Raw genomic sequence first — 24557 nt, 5'->3', positions numbered from 1 at the left:
ATTTTGGAGCCCAGAAAAATAAAGTCTCTCACTGTTTCCACTGTTTCCCCATCTATTTGCCATGAAGTGATGGGACCAGATGCCATGACATTCTTTTTTTTGAATGTTGAGTTTTAAGCCAACTTCTTCACTGTCCTCTTTCACTTTTGTCAAGAGACTCTTTAGTTCCTCGGGGTTTTCTGCCATAAGGGTGATGTCATCTGCATATCTGAGGTTACTGATATTTTTCCCTTCAATCTTGACTCCAGCTTGTGCTTTATGCAGCCCAGTGTTTTGCAAGATATACTCTGCATATATGTTAAATAAACAGGGTGACAATATACAGCCTTGACATATTCCTTCCCCAATTTGGAACCAGTCTACAGTTACATGTCCATTTCTAACTGTTGCTTCTTGACCTGCATACAGATTTCTCAGGAGGCAGTTAAGGTGGTCTGGTATTCTCATCTCTTGAAGAACTTTCCACAGTTTGTTGTGATCCACACAATCAAAGGCTTTGGTGTACTCAATAAAGCCAAAGGAGGTGTTTTTCTAGAAGTCTCTTGCTTTTTTGATGATCCAACTGATGTTGGCCATTTGATCTTTGGTTCCTCTACCTTTTCTAAATCAAGTTTGAACATCTGGAAGTTCACGGTTCACATACTGTTGAAGCCTGGCTTGAAGAATTTTGAGCGTTACTTTGCTAGCATGACAATTACTCTGACAATTATTCATGGACACACTACAGATAAGAAAAACATTTCACAAGATTTGAAGTAAAATCCAAGTCAGGTTAATTCCCAGCCACCATTTTCTGATTAGGTTAAAGGGAAAAGCCTGAGTTGAGCATATATTACAGTTCCTCCCACTGACAGGAAGGTTTTCTTATTCACGTTATTTTCCTCTAAGTTAAATTTAACCAATTCTCACTGAACAGCAGACACACAAACTAGGGGCAAACTATGAAATGGTGCTGTTGATTCTTGATGCCATCCATCCAGAAGAACATGAAGAGCCCTTCACTGATGGTGGAGACTTAGTGTAGAAACAACACACAGTAGACTGTTGAAACCAATAATGAGGCCCTGACAGAGGAAGGCTGGGTTCCAGAGTCAAACGGCAGACATCTTTCCTTTCTTACAGCTTTTCTTCCATTTGGGATTGCCCTTCCTCTCATGGCCTGTCAATATCTTGCCCATTTTTCCAGGCTCAGCGCAAACACACTCTCCCATGAACCCATCCTGGACTCATCTCTTCCTGCTGGTTTCCTAATTTTCTGTTTACATCTCTCATCTCCCATGAAGGACTGTCTTATTCTGGTCCATCATTTGTACACATGCACACGGTGTCTCTCAGCTCCTGGAGGTTAAGATCTGTGGTGGACCCCGATGCTGTTTATCTCTAATCCTCACAACAAGCTGCACAGGAAGTACTGGCCCCACATCACAGATGAGGAAACTGAGACTAAGTGAGGTCACATCACTGCTCTGAGGAATGCCTTTACATAATGTACTATGTATAGGGCACCTACATAAATATAAACTTAAATAATGAAAGTTAAATATTCAAATATCTTCTTTCTTACATGTCATATTTTATGGATGTGTTTTACCAAAAACTGAGCTTATAATTAAGAGCTAATTTTTTTTCAAAATTATTCTAACATTTATAAAGTGCCTGTTATGTCCCTAGAAATCAGGTGCTTTAAAATCACTCCTGCATTTCATTCTCAAAACAACATTATGAGGTTGATAGTATTATTATCTCTATTTTACAGATGAAGAATCATGCACCTAGCAAACGGAGAAACAGACTCAATTCCTGAGCCTCTGACTCCTGGGCCTTGAATTTCATGTCATCAGTCTGAATTGATGTTGCCACTGTGATTACTTCATTTCTCCCTATTTTATCATATTAATAGAAATGTTTTCAGCTCAATGAACTTAAATGTTTACTTCAATTAAATCTAGTATAATATATGATGTTGTAATTAACATATGTAATACAAGAAAATTTACTTTTTTCTGTTTTTTCTTCCAGGATTTGGGGGCAGTGGGGTTAGGGAAAACAGTGAGAAGAAATCTTTATTTATATATATGTATATTTGTAGAGAAAAGGGCTATAATAGTAAAAATAGCTACCATTTACTGAAACACTGGCATGTTTGCATTCCACATGCATGACCTGTAGCATTTACAATAATCCCATCTCTCCCTGCATTCAATAAGAAAAGAAATTGAGATAAACACCCAGAGTTAATAACTCAGATTGTTTCTCTCCAAAAGCCAAGCCTTTTCTACTACACATACAGTTTCTGTAACTACAGGTCAAAATAGTTCTAGGACACACCTATTATCTATGAAAGTATTATCCCCATCCACTGATACAGGGATTCCAAAAAAGATAAGCAAAGAGTCTCATTAGGTGGTTCCCAGGTGCAAAAACCTTGCTGACCTCTTGCTAATCATTGTCACAGATGACACTTCAGAGCAGCAACAAAACCTCCTGGATACCCTCTGATCCAGAGTCCTTGTTTTGCTGCAGATACATCAGAGGTCCAGGCAGGTAACAGGACATGTCCAGAGTGACAGTGAGCAAGTGACAAAGCTGTGGTCAGGACACTGCTCTCCGATCCCTCCCTTCCTGCCAAGGAGGAAATGGACACAAGGGGCCCCAACTCCATGTCCCAACCACACAGAAAACAGGAGAGTGGTCCGTGTCTTTAAAATCACACAACATACAGAAGAATCACTGTGCAGGCTGGTCCAGCAGGTCCCCTTCCCACCAGAGTCTGTGCTGCACACATGCCCTAGGCTGGGTGAAGCCCCAGGACACTGCCTTCATTACTGGTCCAGTCACTCCACGTGGCTGCAGCAAACCATCGGCTCCCATAGAAAATACTGAATGGCAGCCACTGTCCCAGCACCTGCTCTTCTCCAGAGATGCTCAAGTGTGGGGGAAAAGATAAGGCTGAGCTTCCCAGAAAGGTGAGGTCATAAAAGAAATAGCCACACAGTGGCCTGGGTCTTTGGAGCCTGACCTGGACATCAAAAATTTAACTTGATTAAGGTAATTATTAACCTATTTCTTATGAAATGCCTGAAATCTATTTATTTCCCATCCCATTTTCATAAATCACCGAATTTTTTAATAAGTTGTTCCTTATAAACTTCCTCAATTGAAAGGCAGCACAGCACTGTGGAGTCTAGAGTCCTGCTTAAACAGCCCTGAACCTGAGCTGCCAGTGTTGAGATGAGTCATTTCTTCTCACCAAGCCTCAGTTTTACCAACTATAAAACACCAAAGACACTGGTAAAAAGATTCATAACTCATATTTCTTTTTATGTGTGTACATGTGTGCACATATGAATGATACACAGAAAACAGATTGCCGCATGGACTCAATAAATGAGAGATATTGTCTCACTGTCTTACATTTGCTTTCCCTCTTATTTTCTTACACAGTATGTATATCATTTAATAAAAATCTAGTTCATTACTGCTAATGACATCATTTTGCAAAAGCACAATCATCCATTAACAATAACCCAGGAGAAAGAAACAAGAGTTAAACAAACAATTCTGTTTGTCCACATCATCATATAATGGTACTCACCTGATACAATCCATGAAATTCAAGCCACTGTCCAAACAAAATTACTATTTCCTCAGAAAGTGGGTCTGGAGCCTTCAACTCCCACACCTTTGAAAGTCTGTCCCAGCCTTTTATTCACAGTATAAAAGAAGTCAGAGGTCCAGACTGCACTGAACAGACCCCAGGGGAAGCCCTTTAACATTGTTATTCACTGATTTTTCTAACCCAAGAGAGTAACATAGTATTTATCAGTATTTAAATTTTTCTTTCTTTTTGCCAAATTATATTCTCCTATCAGTTAAGTTTAGTTTTCATTATTCACTAATTTATATCCCAAAGTACAGTTAAACATTTTGTCTTGCCATTTCCTGTGAAACTCAGGGCCATTCCTGAAAACAACCTCTCCATAGTAAAAGATGCAGTATTAAAAAGAAATGTTACAGCATTCAATTTTCTTTAAAGAATAAACTACAAGTCAAAAATGAAGTAGAGAGGGAAACCTAGAGACTGAAACAGAGCAAGAAAGCATCAACCAAATGCAATGGACAGACCCCATACAGAGTCTGATTTCAACAATGCTAAAAGAGATTTCTCAGTGATATGATTAACAACATGTAAACACAGACTAGAAGCTTGATGATATTCAAGAATTTTAGCTATTTTTCAGGTGACATAATGTGGTGGTTTTTTTCCCCAAAGGCTATCCTATCTTGTACCAAAAACTAATAATATGTTTACAGATGAACTAATCTGAGGTCTAGAATCTGCTTCAGAATACTCTGGGGTCGGGGTAGGGCTGGCAAGGGGCAGGAGTAGAGATGCAGCAAGACTGGCCACCAGCTGATCTTGGCTAAAGCTGGGGGTGGGTACATGAGGGTTCATTACACTACACTATTTCTGCAAATTTTGATAATCGTTCATTAAAGAAAGAAATTTAAATGTGAATAAAACATTATAAAATTAAACAACCACCCACTACTTTCTAAAGGCATTCTGTAAGTGCTGCTATCACATTGGCATTGAAACAGCTGGGTTACATGTGTTTATTTACCCAAAAATCTTTCAAAATTTGAAACAAAATTTTAACAAACCCTGTAGTTTAAACCAACACTATCATTATTTGAAATTTGAGTATATGCAACTCACCTTTTCCAAAGCGCAAGCCTTTATTACTTTTATATATCGTTCCTCTTCATATTTCTTCCCAAATAAAATGTTACTCCTCACAGTTCCTGAGAACACCCAGGGCTGCTGAGAAACATACGCGATCCTCCCATGAACGCTGACCTTCCCCTGGCTTGGGGGCAGCTCCCCCAGCACAGCACCTAACAGTGAGGACTGAAACAGATGGAAACCCACACACATGAACAGGCAGCACTCAGGATAGAACAAGACCTGTAGCACAGCAGACCCCACAGTCGTACTCCATACACTATAGAACCCTTTCTTTTAGAACAGGATGAAGTAGAGCCCTTGCAATTGAGAAAAAAAAGAAAATAATCCTATTGGTCCATGGAAAACTAATGGTTGATAAGGAACATTAATATAATACTATAACAACCTAAACTGCTCACAGTTTCCCCCAAATGAAAAATTATACTCAGAAAAGACTAGCTAAGAATGTTCAGATCAGATCAGTGGCTCAGTCGTGTCCGACTCTTTGCGACCCCATGAATCGCAGCACGCCAGGCCTCCCTGTCCATCACCAACTCCCGGAGTTCACCCAGACTCATGTCCATTGAGTCAGTGATGCCATCCAGCCATCTCATCCTCTGTCGTCCTCTTCTCCTCTTGCCCCCAATCCCTCCCAGCATCAGAGTCTTTTCCAGTGAGTCAACTCTTTGCATGAGGTGGCCAAAGTACTGGAGTTTCAGCTGTAGCATCATTCTTTCCAAAGAAATCCCAGGGCTGATCTCCTTCAGAATGGACTGGTTGGATCTCCTTGCAGTTCAAGGGACTCTCAAGAGTCTTCTCCAACACCACAGTTCAAAAGCATTAATTCTTCGGTGCTCAGCCGTCTTCACAGTCAACTCTCACATCCATACATGACCACAGGAAAAACCATAGCCTTGACTAGACGAATCTTTGTTGGCAAAGTAATGTCTCTGCTTTTGAGTATGCTATCTAGGTTGGTCATAACTTTCCTTCCAAGGAGTAAGAGTCTTTTAATTTCATGGCTGCAGTCACCATCTGCAGTGATTTTGGAGCCCCAGAAAATAAAGTCTGACACTGTTTCCACTGTTTCCCCATCTATTTCCCATGAAGTGATGGGACCGGATGCCATGATCTTCGTTTTCTGAATGTTGAGCTTTCAGCCAACTTTTTCACTCTCCACTTTCACTTTCATCAAGAGGCTTTTGAGTTCCTCTTCACTTTCTGCCATAAGGGTGGTGTCATCTGCATATCTGAGGTTATTGATATTTCTCCCAGCAATCTTGATTCCAGCTTGTGTTTCTTCCAGTCCAGCATTTCTCATGATGTACTCTGCATAAAGTTAAATAAACAGGGTGACAATATACAGCCTTGACGTACTCCTTTTCCTATTTGGAACCAGTCTGTTGTTCCATGTCCAGTTCTAACAGTTGCTTCCTGACCTGCATACAGGTTTCTCAAGAGGCAGGTCAGGTGGTCTGGTATTCCCATCTCTTTCAGAATTTTCCACAGTTTATTGTGATCCACACAGTCAAAGGCTTTGGCATAGTCAATAATGTAGATAGCAGAGAAGCCCAGCAGAATGTGTATTTCATGTAACCAATGTTTAGTGTAGTTGTTTCTGCATCCAGGTATCCTTTACTTGACAAACACTTATTATTAAAAAGCTACATGTGAAGAATATATCCAAATATTATTATTAAAAGAACTCTGAAGTGAGTTGTGTCCAAAGAGCAAAAGTCCATCCTAGAGGAAATCATCACTCTCTTGTGTACACTTCTCACATCTAGATTTCCACATTTTGTTGTTTCAGACCAAGTACAGATGCTGGTTCCAAATAGGGAAAGGAGTACATCAAGGGTGTACATTGTAACCCTGCTTATCTAACTTAAATGCCATAGTGCATCATGAGAAATGCTGGACTGGATGATGCACAAGCTGGAATCAAGATTGCCAGGAGAAATAATCAGTAACCTCAGATATGCAGATGACACCACCCTTATGGCAGAAAGTGAAGAAGAACTAAAGAACCTCTTGATGAAAGTGAAAGAGGAGAGTGAAAAAGTTGGCTTAAAATTCAACATTCAGAAAACTAAGATTATGGCATCTGGTCCCATCACTTTATGGCAAATAGATGGGGAAACAATGAGAGACTACTTTTGGGGGCTCCAAAATCACTGCATATGGGCACTGCAGCCATGAAATTAAAAGACACTTGTTCCTTGGGAGAAAAGTTATGACAAACCTGACAGCTTATTAAAAAAGCAGAGACATTACTTTGCCAACAAAGGTCCATCCAGTCAAGGGTATGGTTTTTCCAGTAGTCATGTATGGATGTGAGAGTTGGACTATAAAGAAAGCTGAGCGCCAAAGAATTGATGTTTTTGAACTGTGGTGTTGGAGAAGACTCTTGAGAGTCCCTTGGGCTGCAAGGAGACCCAATCAGTCCATCCACAAGGAAATCAGTCCTGAATATTAACTGGAAGGGCTGATGTTGAAGCTGAAACTCCAATACTTTGGCCACCTGATGCAAAGAGCTGACTCTTTTGAAAAGACCCTGATGCTAGGAAAGATTGAAGGCGGGAGGAGAAGGGGATGACAGAGGATGAGATGGTTGGATGGCATCACCAACTCAATGGATATGAGTTTGAGTAAACTCCGGGAGTTGGTGATGGACAGGAAGATCTGGCATGCTGCAGTCCATGGAGTCGCAAAGAGTCAGACACGACTGAGCGACTGAACTGAACTGAACTGAACTGACAGCTGCATATTTACTTCAAATCTTTAACAACACATAGATGTGGTATGTCTGTGTCCACATCACACTAAGCTGAAATAATCTGCCTGTGTATCTGTCTCACCCAGGAACCTGGTTGCCTCTGGAAGGCAGAGGCATCAGTGTCTTGCTCACATTCGAATCTCTAGCTCCAGCACATGGCTGCACCTTCACTACACATGCACTGATGGGACCAACTAAAGTCACGTAAGTAAATGCACAAAGCTTCCTGGAAGAGCCTTTGCAACCTCCAGACTTCCTAGAGGGGCCACTGTATGTATACCTGTGGTGTATTCATGTTGATGTATGGCAAAACCAATACAATATTGTAAAGTAAAAAAAGAAAAAAGAAAACGAAGTCCCCATGTCTCTGTCCATCCTGAACAGCTGTCACATAAATAATTTCCTTTAATGAGATGTCCAAATTCCCAAAAAGCTGTTTCCAACTGTACAACATGAAGCACCAAGAAGGAAAACATAATGTGCATTTATCCAGTTTTATGTGGCCATGATACCTTCTTGTAAAATAAAAGTTTCATGGAACACACCTAGAGAAATGCTGTTCTAGATACATCTAGTTAAAACTGTTTTCCTTATAGCAGCATGAAAAGTCAAAGAAAAGTCCTTCCCCAATAAGAAAACCACTGGTAGGACTTCCCTGCTGGTACAGTGATTAACACTCTGTGTTTCCATTGCAAGGTGCATGGTTTTGATCCCTGGTTGGGGAATTAAGATCCCACATACCTCACAGGTGCAGCAGAAAAAAAAAAAAAGAGGTAAACCAGAGGCAGACATTCTTGCAATGGATGCTAAAGGAAAGTTCTGTCTTCTTGCCAATAAAACTAGTAAAGGTCTTTCTCAAAGGAAAAAAAAATTGTGTTACTAGCAACAAAAAGTCAGAAGGAAAAATTAAGGACATAATCCCAATCATCATTGTATCAAAAAGAATAAAATGCTTAGGGAAAAAATTATCTAAGGAGACAAAAGACCAAAATGAAGAAAACTGTAAGACACTGATGAAAGAAATCAAAGATGACACGAACAGATACACTGTGTTCTTGGACTGTAGGAATCAATATTGTGAAAATGACTATAGTACCCAAAGCAATGTAGATTCAATGCAATCCCTGTCAAATTACCCATAGCATTTTTCACAGAACTAGAACAAAAATTTTTACAATTTGTTTAGAAACACAAAAGATCCTAAATAGCCAAGGTAATCTTGAGAAGAAAAGGAAAAAACAAAAAACAGAGCTGGAAGAATCAAACTCTCTGACTTCAGACTATACTACAAAGCTATAGTAATCAAGACAGTATGGTGCTGGCACAAAAAAAAAAAAAAAAAAAAAAACACAGAAATACAGATCAATGGTACAGTATGGTAAGCCCAGAGATAAACCCATGCACCTATGAACACCTTATCTTTGACAAAGGAGGCAAGAATATACACTGGAGAACAGATAGCCTCTTCAATAAGTGGTGCTGAGAAAACTGGACAGCTACAAGTAAAATAATGAAATTAGAACACTTCCTAACATCATATTGTTCTTGTTTTAGGAAGGAGACCTGGGTTTGATCCTCTGGAGGACACCATGGCAACCCACTCCAGTATTCCTGTTGGAGAATCCCTATGGACAAAGGAGCCTGGCAGACTACAGTCCCTGGGGTAGCAAAGAGTTGGACACAACTGAGTGACTAAGCACAGCTCAGCACAGAAAGCTGCTTATATAGCACAGGGAGTCCAACTCAGTGCTCTATGATGACCTAAAAGGGTGGGATGGGAGGAGGGTGGGAGGGAAGCTCAAGAGGGAGGGGATATATATATATATACATACTCACAGCTGAGTCAGGTTGTTGTACAGGAGAAACTAACACAACATTGTGAAGCAATTATGTTCCAAATGAAAAAATAAATTTTAAAAAATGACTATGGATGACTTATTAAAACAATGTAAACCTAGGACAATAGAACAGCATTTTTAATGAGCCCAAAGATAGGGACTATAATCATCATGGAGATTTCACAAGTGTGACAATTAACAAAAACTTCTCAAGAGAGTAAATCTTTATAGATCCCTCTGTGGAACGAACTTATACTTTGGCTCAGAAGGTTCCTGGGTCCTCCAGTGACTGTCCAGGACTCCTGTGCCCATGAGAAAACTATGCCAGGCCTCTCCACGCTCTTCTCAGCAAGTTTCGTGGCAATCACTGTAATCCTTACCAAATATCTCTTATATGACATTATAAATTATAAGGAATTAATACACTGTGTACATGTAAAACTTTCTGAGAATCAAGATGGATGTGTGGGACCAAAACTGAGGCAATGCAGAAGTGGATTTCACTGCAATTATTTTACTATTATTCAATTCTAATAAACTATCCTGTTTAAAAAAAAAAAAAAAAAAAAACATTGTACACACAGCTTTGGGCTCAACTCTGAGAATTTAATAGGGACTGTGGTGTTGCATCAAGCTGCCGAAAGGCACCACAACTTACCTTTCCTGCTCCCACAGGTCCGATCACAGCTAACAGTTCACCAGGTCTGACAGTAAAGGAAAGGCCTTGTAGGGTTGGGGTTCTTGATTCCTGCAAATTAAAGTTTATAAAAACATACCCATTTCAATAAAGTAAAGCCAAATGCTACAGAAAATGGAGAAAATAATATAATACTCATTGATATGCAAATTAACCCACATTTTCTCCTGCCTATTTTAAGACATCCTGTCCTGGAGGCCTTTTCATCCAATCATATCTCTTCGGGAGTTTGAAGAAGCTTTAGTTGCCTTTAGGTAGGCTCCTTCTTTTACCAGATTCCCACACTGACATGACTTTAGACACCCACAGATTTTAAGTAGGTGAAATGACAAGGCATCTGCATGAAGTGAAAACTTCATGACGCATATTAACTTATTAAAATAATATACTTTATAAAGTGTCAGTATGTGAACTTTTTTAATCATTTATAAGTTTTCACTATTACCCTTGGCTATATCTCATTTATCTCTACAAGGGAGCAGCATAGGTATATGGCAGACCTGGCCCTTCAAATAATTTGAATCTCCACTAATCTCTCCATTTTCACTTGATAAAGAATCTCAGTAATGCTCAGCAAGCAAAGGAGCACTTTATATAAAGAAGTCATTCTCAATATGGGTTGGCCAAAAAGTCTGTGCAGTTTTTTTCTGTAAGATGGCTCTAATAGCACTAAGTTGTCTTTATTCAAAACAATGTTGTTAAGATTGTATTATGACAGGGGGAGGAGCTAAGATGGCGGAGGAGTAGGACGGGGAGAACACTTTCTCCCCCACAAATTCATCAAAAGAACATTTAAACACCGAGTAAATTCCACAAAACAGCTTCTGAATGCCGGCAGAGGACATCAGGCACCCAGAAAAGCAACCCAAGTCTTTGAAAGGAGGTAGGAAAAAATATAAAAGACAAAAAAAGAGACAAAAGAGGGAGGGACGGAGTTCCGTCCCGAGAATGGAGTCTTAAAAAGAGAGAAGTTTCCAAACACCAGGAAACATTCTCACTGCCGAATCTGTGCCGAGACTTGGAAGCACAAAGGGCAACATAACAGGGAGGAAAAATAAATAAACAATTAAAACCCGCAGATTGTGAGCCCTACGGTAACTCCCCCAGCGGAGAAGCAGTGCGGACACCTGCACACGCCACTAGCAAGCGGGGGCTGGGCAGGGAGGCGCGGAGTGGGCTGCATCGCTTAGAGTAAGGATCTGGCCTGAATACCCCGAGCGCTATCTGAGCAAACTAACTTGGGCTAGCAAACCAGACTGTGGGATATCTACCATGAGAAAAGCCAACCCTAACCTAAGACACCACCAGGCCTGCGCACAGAACAAAGGACTGAACAGAGATAGCCTGCTGCAGACCATCCCCCTCCGGTGACAGGCAGCCAGAGCCAGAAGCGGGCAATCACAGCCCCAGACAGACATTATCTATAAAACTCTAAGCAGGCTTTTTTGCCAACTAAAACTTCCTGGGGGTCTGGACGGTCAACATCCGCCTGAGAAGGTACGCCGGTTGTACACCTAGATAACCGAGCAGCAGGGAGGCGATAAGTTGCAGCAATCGAGCTCGCCAAACACCTCATCACCTGAGCTGCTCGGACCTGGGAAGAGCACAAAACACAGGCCCAACCGAGTCTGTGCCTCTGAGGACTACCCGAGTGCCTGAACCTGAGCGGCTTTGACCCAGGAGGTGCAAACAGCCCAGGGCCGGCCACAGATGGTTCCCAGCGGAGCAACCTAGAGCCTGAGCAGTGTGGGCAGGGAGGCTACACGCACCGTGAGCAGGGGCAGACACAGTGTGGCTGAGGCACTGTGAGCACACGCCAGTGTTATTTGTTTGCAGCATCCCTCCCTCCCCACAGAGCGACTGAACAAGTGAGCCTTAAAAAAAAAAAAAAAAAAAGTGTCCACCACTGTCCCCTTTGTGTAAGGGCGGAAATCAGACACTGAAGAGACCAGCAAACAGAAGAATCTATAACAGAGGGAACCGCCTTGGAAGCTACAGGCAGTAGATTAAAACCCTGTGGTTAGTACTGACTACATAGGAAGGGGCCTATAGATCTTGAGAAATATAAGTCAGACCAAGGAACTAGCCAAAACTGAACTGACCCCACAATACCCACAACAAAACCAGAGAAAGTCCTAGATATATTTTTACTATTTTTATGATCATTCTTTCTTTCTTTTTTCTTAATTTTTAAAAAATTTTTAAGTCCTCTATTATTCCTTTAATTTTCACTTTTATAACCTAATATTACTTTGCAAAAAAAAAAAAAAAAAATCCTAATTTTTTAAAGCAAACTTCATATATATATTTTTTATAATTTTTGTGACCTTGTCTTTTTTTTTCTTCTTTTCTTTAACATTGTATTTTTGAAATTCCAATCTCTACTCTAGATTTTTAATTTTAGCTTTTTGGTATTTGTTATCAATTTTGTACCTATATTTTTTAATATAATTTTTGTGACTTTTTTTTCTACCTCTCTTTCTTTCTCTTCTTCTTTTATATGACATTGTATATCAGAAATTCGAAACTCTACTCTAGGTTTTTAATTTATACTTTTTGGTATTTGTTATCAATTTTGTACCTATATTTTCTTTATAATTTTTGCGACTTTCTTTGTTTTTGTTTTTGCTTTTGTTTTCTCTCTTTCTTTTCCTTCTTCTTTTCTTTAACATTGTATTTTTGAAATTCCAAACTCTACTCTAGATTTTTAATTTTTGCTTTTATGTATTTGTTACCAATTTTGTACCTTTAAGAACCCAATCTTCAGTACCCATTTTTCACTAGGGAGCAAGATTACTGGCTTGACTGCTCTCTCTCCCTTTGGACTCTCCTTTTTCTCCACCAGGTCGCCTGTGTCTCCTCCCTAACCCGTCTCTACTCTACCCAACTCTGAATTTCTGTGTGTTCCAGACAGTGGAGAACACTTAGGGAACTGATTCCTGGCTGGATCTGTCTCCCTCCTTTTCATTCCCCCCTTTTATCCTCCTGGCCACCTCTGTCTCCTTCCTCCTTCTTCTCTTCTCTGTATAACTCCGTGAACATCTCTGAGTGGTCCAGTTGTGGAGTGCACATAAGGAAGTGATTACTGGCTAGCCCACTCTCTCCAATATTGATTCCACCTCATCTCATTCGGGTCACCTCTAACTCCCTCCTCCCTCTTCTCTTCTCCATGTAACGCTGTGAACCTCTCTGGGTGTCCCCCACTGTGGAGAAACTTTTCACCTTTAACCTAGATGTTTTATCAATGGTGCTGTATAGAAGGAGAAGTTTTGAAACTACTGTAAAAATAAGATCAATAACTGGAAGCAGGAGGCTTAAGTCCAAACCCTGACTCCAGGGAACTCCTGACTCCAGGGATCATTAATTGACAGGAGCTCATCAAACGCCTCCATACCTACACTGAAACCAAGCACCACACAAGGGCCACCAAGTTCCAGGGCAAGACATACCAAGCAAATTCTCCAGCAACACAGGAACACAGCCCTGAACTCCAAGATACAGGTTGCCCAAAGTCACCCCAAAACCATAGACATCTCATAACTCATGACTGGACACTTCATTGCACTCCAGAGAGAAGAAATCCAGCTCCACCCACCAGAACACCGACACAAGCTTCCTTAACCAAGAAACCTTGACAAGCCACCTGTACAAACCCACACACAGCGAGGAAACTCCACAATAAAGAGAACTCCACAAACTGCCAGAATACAGAAAGGACACCCCAAACTCAGCAATTTAAACAAGATGAAGAGACAGAGGAATATCCAGCAGATAAAGGAACAGGATAAATGCCCACCAAACCAAACAAAAGAGGAAGAGATAGGGAATCTACCTGATGAAGAATTCCGAATAATGATAGTGAAATTGATCCAAAATCTTGAAATCAAAATGGAATCACAGATAAATAGCCTGGAGACAAGGATTGAGAAGATGCAAGAAAGGTTTAACAAGGACATAGAAGAAATGAAAAAGAGTCAATATATAATGAATAATGCAATAAATGAAATCAAAAACACTCTGGAGGTAACAAATAGTAGAATAACAGAGGCAGAAGATAGGATTCGTGAATTAGAAGATAGAATGGTAGAAATAAACGAATCAGAGAGGAAAAAAGAAAAACGAATTAAAAGAAATGAGGACAATCTCAGAGACCTCCAGGACAATATTAAACGCTACAACATTCAAATCATAGGGGTCCCAGAAGAAGAAGACAAAAAGAAAGACCATGAGAAAATACTTTAGGAGATAATAGTTGAAAACTTCCCTAAAATGCGGAAGGAAAAATCATTCAAGTCCAAGAAACCCAGAGAGTCCCAAACAGGATAAACCCAAGGTGAAACACCCCAAGACACATATTAATCAAATTAACAAAGATCAAACACAAAAAAACAAATATTAAAAGCAGCAAGGGAAAAACAACAAATATCACACAAGGGAATTCCCATAAGGATAACAGCTGATCTTTCAATAGAAACTCTCCAAGCCAGGAAGGAATGGCAAGACATACTTAAAGTGATGAAAGAAAATAACCTACAGCCCAGATTATTGTACCCAGCAAGGATCTCATTCAAATATGAAGGAGAAATCAAAAGCTTTACAGACAAGCAAAAGCTGAGAGAATTCAGCACCAGCAAACCAGCTCTCCAACAAATACTAAAGGATATTCTCTACACAGGAAACACAAAAACGGTGTATAAATTCAAACCCAAAACAAAGTAAGTGGCAATGGGATCGTACTTATCAATAATTACCTTAAATGTAAATGGGTTGAATGCCCCAACCAAAAGAAAAAGACTGGCTGAATGGATATAAAAACAAGACCCCTACATATGTTGTCTACAAGAGACCCACCTCAAAACAGGGACACATACAGACTGAAAGTGAAGGGCTGGAAAAAGATTTTCCATGCAAATAGGGACCAAAAGAAAGCAGGAGTAGCAATATTCATATCAGATAAAATAGACTTTAAAACAAAGGCTGTGAAAAGAGACAAAGATGGTCACGACATAATGATCAAAGAATCAATCCAAGAAGAAGATATAACAATTATAAATATATATGCACCCAACACGGGAGCACCACAATATGTAAGACAAATGCTAACAAGTATGAAAGGAGAAATTATCAATAACACAATAATAGTGGGAGACTTTAATACCCCACTCACACCTATGGATAGATCAACTAAACAGAAAATTAACAAGGAAACACAAACTTTAAATGTTACAATAGACCAGTTAGACCTAATTGATATCTGTAGGACCTTTCACCCCAAAACAATGAATTTCACCTTTTTCTCAAATGCACATGGAAACTTCTCCAGGATAGATCACATCCTGGGCCATAAATCTAGCCTTTGTAAATTCAAAAAAATTGAAATCATTCCAGGCGTCTTTTCTGACCACAATGCAGTAAGATTAGGTCTCAATTACGGGAGAAAAACTATTAAAAACTCCAACATATGTAGGCTGAACAACACGCTGCTGAATAACCAACAAATCACAGAAGAAATCAAAAAAGAAATCAAAATATGCATAGAAATGAATGAAAATGAAAACACAATAACCCAAAACCTGTGGGACACTTTAAAAGCAGTCTTAAGGGGTAAGTTCATAGCAATACAGGCTGACCTCAACAAACAAGAAAAAAGTCAAATAAATAACCTAACTCTACACCTAAAGCAACGAGAAAAGGAAGAAATGAAGAAACCCAGGGTTGGTAGAAGGAAAGAAATCTTAAAAATTAGGGCAGAAATAAATTCAAAAGAAACAAAGAGACCATAGCAAAAATCAACAAAGCTAAAAGCTGGTTCTTTGAAAGGATAAATAAAATTGACAAACCATTAGCCAGACTCATCAAGAAACAAAGGGAGAAAAATCAAATCAATAAAATTAGAAATTAAAATGGAGAGATCATAACAGACAACACAGAAATACAAAGGATCATAAGAGACTACTATCAAGAATTATATGCCAATAAAATGGACAACGTGGAAGAAATGAACAAATTCTTAGAAAAGTACAACTTTCCCAAACTGGACCAAGAAGAAATAGATAATCTTAACAGACCCATCACAAGCACGGAAATTGAAACTGTAATCAAAAATCTTCCAGCAAACAACAGCCCAGGTCCAGATGGCTTAACAGCTGAATTTTACCAAAAATTTAGAGAAGAGCTAACACCTATCCTGCTCAAACTCTTCCAGAAAATTGCAGAGGAAGGTAAACTTCCAAACTCATTCTATGAGGCCACCATCACCCTAATACCAAAACCTGACAAAGATCCCACAAAAAAAGAAAACTACAGGCCAATATCACTGATGAACATTGATGCAAAAATCCTTAATAAAATTCTAGCAATCAGAATCCAACAACACATTAAGAAGATCATACACCATGACCAAGTGGGCTTTATCCCAGGGATGCAAGGATTCTTCAATATCCGCAAATCAATCAATGTAATACACCACATTAACAAATAAAAAATAAAAACCATATGATTACAATAGATGCAAAGAAAACCTTTGACAAAATTCAACATCCATTTATGATAAAAACTCTCCAGAAAGCAGGAATAGAAGGAACATACCTCAACATAATAAAAGCTATATATAACAAACCCACAGCAAACATTATCCTCAATGGTGAAAAATTGAAAGCATTTCCTCTAAAGTCAGGAACAAGACAAGTGTGCCCACTTTCACCATTACTATTCAACATAGTTTTGGAAGTTTGGGGCACAGCAATCAGAGCAGAAAAAGAAATAAAAGGAATCCAAATTGGAAAAGAAGAAGTCAAACTCTCACTGTTTGCAGATGATATGATCCTCTACATAGAAAACCCTAAAGACTCTACCAGAAAATTACTAGAACTAATCAATGATTATAGTAAAGTTGCAGAATATAAAATCAACACACCGAAATCCCTTGCATTCCTATACAATAATAATGAGAAAACAGAAAGAGAAATTAAGTAAACAATTCCATTCACCATTGCAACGAAAAGAATAAAATACTTAGGAATATATCTACCTAAAGAAACTAAAGACCTATATATAGAAAACTATAAAACACTGGCAAAAGAAATCAAAGAGGACACTAATAGATGGAGAAATATACGATGTTCATGGATTGGAAGAATCAATATAGTGAAAATGAGTATACTACCAAAAGCAATTTATAGATTCAATGCAATCCCTATCAAGCTACCAACGGTATTCTTCACAGAGCTAGAACAAATAATTTCACCATTTGTATGGAAATACAAAAAACCTCGAATAGCCAAAGCGATCCTGAGAAAGAAGAATGGAACTGGAGGAATCAACCTACCTGACTTCAGGCTCTACTACAAAGCCACAGTCATCAAGACAGTATGGTACTGGCACAAAGACAGAAATATAGATCAATGGAACAAAATAGAAAGCCCAGAGATAAATCCACACACATATGGACACCTTATCTTTGACAAAGGAGGCAAGAATATACAATGGAGTAAAGACAATCTCTTTAACAAGTGGTGCTGGGAAAACTGGTCAACCACTTAAGCCAGTACCATACTGTCTTGATAACTGTGGCTTTGTAGTAGAGCCTGAAGTCAGGTAGGTTGATTCCTCCAGTTCCATTCTTCTTTCTCAGGATCACTTTGGCTATTCGAGGTTTTTTGTATTTCCATACAAATGGTGAAATTATTTTTTCTAGCTCTGTGAAGAATACCGTTGGTAGCTTGATAGGGATTGCATTGAATCTATAAATTGCTTTTGGTAGTATACTCATTTTCACTATATTGATTCTTCCAATCCATGAACATCGTATATTTCTCCATCTATTAGTGTCCTCTTTGATTTCTTTCACCAGTGTTTTATAGTTTTCTATATACAGGTCTTTAGTTTCTTTAGGTAGATATATTCCTAAGTATTTTATGCTTTCCGTTGCAATGGTGAATGGAATTGTTTTGTGCTGGATATTTCTTATTGGATTATGCTGTACTGTTAGGTATACCAGTTGAAGTTGATAGAAATCACATCAAGACATTGAGAACAAACAATGCTATACCATGCAGGAGACAGCTGACATATTCAAAATATTCAAATATTTCACACAAAGTATTGAATGGAAATCATTTGCACCAGCTTGGTTATGTTAATCACTTTGATATTTGAGTTTCATAGAAGTTAAGCAAAAAACCCTTCTTGACCATATTTCTGCAGGTAGTTCTCCACTTAAACGTAACAGAAACGTTCCATTTTAAAACAAATTGTGACAGGTGATGAAAAATGGATACTATACAATATTGTGGCATAGAATAGATTGCAGGCAAGTGAAATACACCACCACCAACCACACCAAAAGCCAATCTTCATCTAAAGAAGGTGATGTTGTGTACATGGTAGGATTGCAATGGAGTCCTCTATTATGACCTCCTTCAGGAAAACCAAATGATTAATTCCAATAAATACTTCTCCCATTAGACCAACCGAAAGCAGCTCTCTATGAAAAGCATCCAGAATTAGTCAACAGAAAATGCATAATCTTCCATCAGGGTAATGTAATACCGCATGTTTCTTTGATGACCAGGCAAAAAACTGTTACAGATTGGCTGGGAAGTTCTGACTGATCCCCCATACTCACCAGACATTGTACTTTTGGACTTCCATTTATTTCAGTCTTTACAAAGTCCTCTTAATGGAAAAAATTCAGTTACCTGGAAAACTGTAAAAGGTATCTGGAACAGTTCTTTGCTCAAAAAGATAAAATATTTTGAAAAGATGGAATTATGCAGTTGCCTGGAAAATGGCAGAAGGTAGTGGAATTAAACAGTGAGTATGTTGTTCAGTCAAGTTCTTGGTGACAATCAACCAGAGCAACAAGAACTCTGAGAGAGGGCTCCAGGAAAAGTTATATCAGGAAGATTACCCATGCCCTTCAGCCACATGGAAAACAGTTCTGACAAGAAGCTGATTGAGGAAAGAAGAATTATTGATGGTTTTATATATATAAACTAATCCAATTAAAAATGGATAAATTTCAGAAGGGTAGGAGGAGCTTTCATGAAAAAAGAAAATGTAATCACTACACACTACTTTTCCTAGCAGTTAATAATATTTACATGGTCATAAATAGCAAATAAAAATTTAACCCAAAATTGTGAAAAGCTGAAAAGTTCTTGGTGAAAATTAAAACTGTGTCTTTTATTTTTACTTAAAAACCAAAGAAACTTTTTAGCCAACCATAAAAAAAACTCCTGTAAAAGGCAGTCAAGGCTCTAATCTCACTAGAGCTCTAACTTAACACCAAAACCAACAAAAACAAAAAAGGAAATAGATGTAAAGTGTGACATCATAAGTTACAGTGATAGCCCTAAATTTTACATCTATTACATGCATAGCCTGCCCTCGCTAAACAGGGATAACAAAGTACTTCTGCTAAAAAAAAAAAAAAAAAAAGATGTGCTGTTGCATGCACAATCCAACACAAGAGCAAATGACAGATTACTCATCATGCCATTCACAAGTTGTATTTCTGAGTAATCTGTAATTTCTAAGGTAAAGAGATTTAAGAGTATATATATATATATATTTACATATACTAAGTATTAAGAAAACTTCTCAGTAACTGCTAGTTTTTGTTTCTCTTAAGAGAGTGATCACATGTGATTAGCAAAATGCCTGAAAGACTAAAGGAACAGGATCTAGATTAAAAGTTTGGAAAATCTTCTAAGTGAAAAATTCCTCTGGAAATAACTGAACTGATAATGGAACAGTCACTTGCTAAAACAAGAATTATTTTTAATCATCAAATTATGCTGTATTTTATAGGTATTAAAAACAGTATCAAGAAAAGTAGTGTTTACTCCTTGGAAGAAAAGCTATGAAAAAGTTGGACAGCATATTAAAAAGCAGAGACATTACTTTGTCAACAAAGATGCATATAGTCAAAGCCATGGTTTCTCCTGCAGTCATGTATGGATGTGAAAGTTGAATTATAAAGAAAGCTGAGCACCAAAGAATTGATGCTTTTGAACTGTGGTGTTCGAGAAGACTCTTGAGAATCCCTTGGACTGCAAGGAGATCCAACCAGACTAAGGATATCAGTGCTGAATATTCATTGGAAGGACTGATGCTGAAGCTGAAGCTCAAATACTTTGACCTCCTGATGGGAAGAACTGACTCACTGGAAAAGACCCAGATGCTGGGAAAGAAGGAAGGCGGGAGGAGAAGGAGATGACAGAGAATGAGATGGTTGGATGGCATCACCAACTCAATGGACATGAGTTTGAGCAAGGTCTGGGACTTGGTGATGGACAGGGAGGCCTGGCGTGCTGCAGTCCATGGGGTCACAAAGAGTCAGACACGACTAAGCCACTGAATGGAACTGAACTGAACTGATCAAGAAGAAACTAAATTTTAATACATGAGAAACATTTTTAAGCTTATCCACTCCTTTCTTCTTGCCTGACACTTAGGGTTCCTATTTTACTACTTTTCACTTGGTTAAGACTACAAAACACAAACATCAGATTTCTGTCTGCAGATCTCAAAGTCTATCGATAAAGAACAGAAATGGTATGGACCTAACAGAAGCAGAAGATATTAAGAAGAGATGGCAAGAATACACAGAAGAACTGTACAAAAAAGATCTTCACAACCCAGACAATCACAATGATGTGATCACTGACCTAGAGCCAGACATCCTGGAATGTGAAGTCAAGTGGGCCTTAGAAAGCATCACTACAAACAAAGCTAGTGGAGGTGATGGAATTCCAGTTGAGCTATTTCAAATCCTGAAAGATGATGCTGTGAAAGTGCTGCACTCAATATGCCAGCAAATTTGGAAAACTCAGCATTGGCCACAGGACTGGAAAAGGTCAGTTTTCATTCCAATCCCAAAGAAAGGCAATGCCAAAGAATGCTCAAACTACTGCACAACTGCACTCGTCTCACACGCTAGTAAAGTAATGCTCAAAATTCTCCAAGCCAGGCTTCAGCAATATGTGAACCGTGAACTTCCTGAGGTTCAAGCTGGTTTTAGAAAAGGCAGAGGAACCAGAGATCAAATTGCCAACATCCTCTGGATCATGGAAAAAGCAAGAGAGTTCCAGAAAAACATCTATTTCTGCTTTATTGACTATGCCAAAGCCTTTGACTGTGTGGATCACAATAAACTGCGGAAAATTCTTCAAGAGATGGGAATACCAGACCACCTGATCTGCCTCTTGAGAAATTTGTATGCAGGTCAGGAAGCAACAGTTAGAACTGGACATGGAACAACAGACTGGTTCCAAATAGGAAAAGGAGTTCGCAGAGGCTGTATATTGTCACCCTGTTTATTTAACTTCTATGCAGAGTACATCATGAGAAACGCTGGGCTGGAAGAAACACAAGCTGGAATCAAGACTGCCGGGAGAAATATCAATAACCTTAGATATGCAGATGACACCACCCTTATGGCAGAAAGTGAAGAGGAACTAAAAAGCCTCTTGATGAAAGTGAAAGTGGAGAGTGAAAAAGTTGGCCTAAAGCTCAACATTCAGAAAATGAAGATCATGGCATCCAGTCCCACCACTTCATGGGAAATAGATGGGGAAACAGTGGAAACAGTGCCAGACTTTATTTTTCTGGGCTCCAAAATCACTGCAGATGGTGACTGCAGCCATGAAATTAAAAGACGCTTGCTCCTTGGAAGGAAAGTTATGACCAACCTAGATAGCATATTCAAAAGCAGGGACATTACTTTGCCAACAAAGGTTCGTCTAGTCAAGGCTATGGTTTTTCCTGTGGTCATGTATGGATGTGAGAGTTGGACTGTGAAGAAAGCTGAGCGCAGAAGAATTAATGCTTTTGAACTGTGGTGTTGGAGAAGACTCTTGAGAGTCCCTTGGACTGCAAGGAGATCCAACCAGTCCATTCTGAGGGGGATCAGCCCTGGGATTTCTTTGGAAGGAATGATGCTAAAGCTGAAACTCCAGTACTTTGGCCACCTCATCTGAAGAGTTGACTCATTGGAAAAGACTCTGATGCTGGGAGGGACTGGGGGCAAGAGGAGGAGGGGACGACAGAGAATGAGATGGCTGGATGGCATCACTGACTCGAGGGACGTAAGTCTAAGTGAACTCTGGGAGTTGGTGATGGACAGGGAGGACTGGCATGCTGCGATTCATGGGGTCGCAAAGAGTTGGACACGACTGAGCGACTGATCTGATCTGATCAGGACCACACGCTGAGTTCCCTCCCTGTTCGGGCTTCTGGATTAGGCACTGCTCTGCCACAACCAGAAGGGGGCAGCACTCCATAGCCCATGGGTACTGGGTACGTTCCCTCATGGTTATTCAGGTTCAGGGGACCGCTGACTAAACAAAGATCATCAGCTGAGTCCCTCACTCTGTGTGAGAACAGTTTGAAACCCCTGCCCGTGGAGATCTGGAGATACCCCCAAATATACTTTAAAGATTAGAGATTGAGATCAATTCCCATCATTTCATCAATGAGACTTGCATCCATGAGACCATCCCCAACCTTTCCTCTGGCTGTCCAGAGGAGCCAGTTAGAGCTCATGTCTATCTCCTGCCTCCCAACCCAGCAGAGGCTTCATTAAGACTTAGTTTCTCTTCAAAACTCCCAATATCTTTGCCTTTCTCCCTCCCAAGGGCCCTCTCACCCATGACCTAACTTGACAGCCCCTAACTACTAATGACTCTGCCAAGGTGCACAGTCTTTCCATAGGCAAGTCCAGGACAACACAATATGGTGTTCTGTACAATTATGCAAGTTGTATAGAAGTCTGAGAACATGTTCTTGAATGTTCTTCAAAGAAGAACAAAATATATTAGTTTATAATGTTGCATAGTTTGATACAAGGGAAATTTGGTAATTGGTCATATGGTGGCTTGGAAGGCAAAGAATCCACCTGCAATACATGTGACCTGGGTTTGATCCCTGGGTTGGAGGAAAGCATGGAAACCCACTCCAGTATTCTTGCCTGGAGAATCCCCACAGACAGAGGAGCCTGGTGGGCTACAGTCCATGGGGTCACAAAGAGACACAACGTAGCGACTGAAAAACAACAGACAAAGTATGTGTCAACATTCACATAAAGTTAACATCATAATGGAATTTTAGTGGTGCTTTCCATAAATGCTTCAAGTGGATTATGACAAGAAATACCAGTTCAGTTCAGTTCAGTTCAGTCGCTCAGTCATGTCGGACTCTTTGCGACCCCATGAATCGCAGCACGCTAGGCCTCCCTGTACATGACCTACTCCCGGAGTTCACTCAGACTCACGTCCATTAAGTCAGTGATGCCATCCAGCCATCTCATCCTCTGTTGTCCCCTTCTCCTCCTGCCCCCAATTCCTCCCAGCATCAGAGTCTTTTCCAGTGAGTCAACTCTTCGCATGAGGTAGCCAAAGTACTGGAGTTTCAGCTTTAACATCATTCCTTCCAAAGAAATCCCAGGGCTGATCCCCCTCAGAATGGACTGGTTGGATCTCCTTGCAGTCCAAGGGACTCTCAAGAGTCTTCTCCAACACCACAGTTCAAAAGCATCAATTCTTCTGCGCTCAGCTTTCTTCACAGTCCAACTCTCACATCCATACATGACCACAGGAAAAACCATAGCCTTGACTAGACAGACCTTTGTTGGCAAAGTAATGTCTCTGCTTTTGAATATGCTATCTAGGTTGGTCATAACTTTCCTTCCAAGGAGCAAGCGTCTTTTAATTTCATGGCTGCAGTCACCATCTGCAGTGATTTTGGAGCCCAAAAAAATAAAGTCTGGCACTGTTTCCACTGTTTCCCCATCTATTTCCCATGAAGTGGTGGGACTGGATGCCATGATCTTCATTTTCTGAATGTTGAGCTTTAAGCCAACTTTTTCACTCTCCACTTTCACTTTCATCAAGAGGTTTTTTAGTTCCTCTTCACTTTCTGCCATAAGGGTGGTGTCATCTGCATATCTGAGGTTATTGATATTTCTCCCGGCAATCTTGAGGCAAATCTACTCTATTAAGGTAAGGTAGGTCAGGCACCTTGTATGAGTTCCCATGTGCAAAAGGTGTAGGGATGTGGTTTATATATTTTCTATATATTTATATAGAACATACTACTGTCTTGCTGGTGGAGATGAAATGTGCTGAGTCAGAAGTAGGTGAACACAATGCAGGTGGCACAACAGAGTCACAGGCATGAAAGACAGGAGCATGTCTACAGAGCCTGGACATTTGCTCTGTGGTCCCCACTCTGACAGCAGCCAGGCTCCCAGACTCTGCTCTGGAGGGTAAACCCTCTGGTAGAGGCGTCTCCCCGCTGAGTCCTTCCAGTCCTGGAGTGGGAGCAGCTTCCTGCCTTTGCTAATCACTGAGCTGCCTCATCCACCACTGCTTTTCCCTTTTTTGTCCTTTCATCTCCTATGTAACTAATTTCCTGCATGGAATCCCCCCTCCCCTGCTGCAGGTTTGGTTATCCTGATTAATCTACACTGACACAGGAGGATGTGCACAAAGAACTATAAAGCCGGAGGCGGGA

At 39.9% G+C, this 24557-nt stretch overlaps 1 protein-coding gene across 1 annotated transcript in view; it reads right to left on the bottom strand.

Annotated features, from left to right (window-relative positions):
* LOC784305 (ATP-binding cassette sub-family C member 4-like) overlaps positions 1-24557 on the bottom strand; it is a 251837-nt gene that overhangs the window by 171257 nt on the left and 56023 nt on the right. Inside the window, exons 8-10 of the mRNA XM_059892172.1 lie at positions 12929-12937; positions 10002-10083; positions 4721-4912 (exon numbers count right to left, since the gene is read on the bottom strand). Of these exons, the coding sequence (XP_059748155.1) occupies positions 4721-4912; positions 10002-10083; positions 12929-12937 (283 nt within the window). The remainder of the gene's footprint in view (positions 1-4720; positions 4913-10001; positions 10084-12928; positions 12938-24557) is intronic.

This window comes from Bos taurus, chromosome 12 (genome assembly GCF_002263795.3).
Source record: "Bos taurus isolate L1 Dominette 01449 registration number 42190680 breed Hereford chromosome 12, ARS-UCD2.0, whole genome shotgun sequence".
NCBI classification, from domain to species: domain Eukaryota; kingdom Metazoa; phylum Chordata; class Mammalia; order Artiodactyla; family Bovidae; genus Bos; species Bos taurus.
The sequence above is the reverse complement of the archived record's forward strand: the minus strand, read 5'-3'. Positions and strand labels throughout refer to the sequence as shown.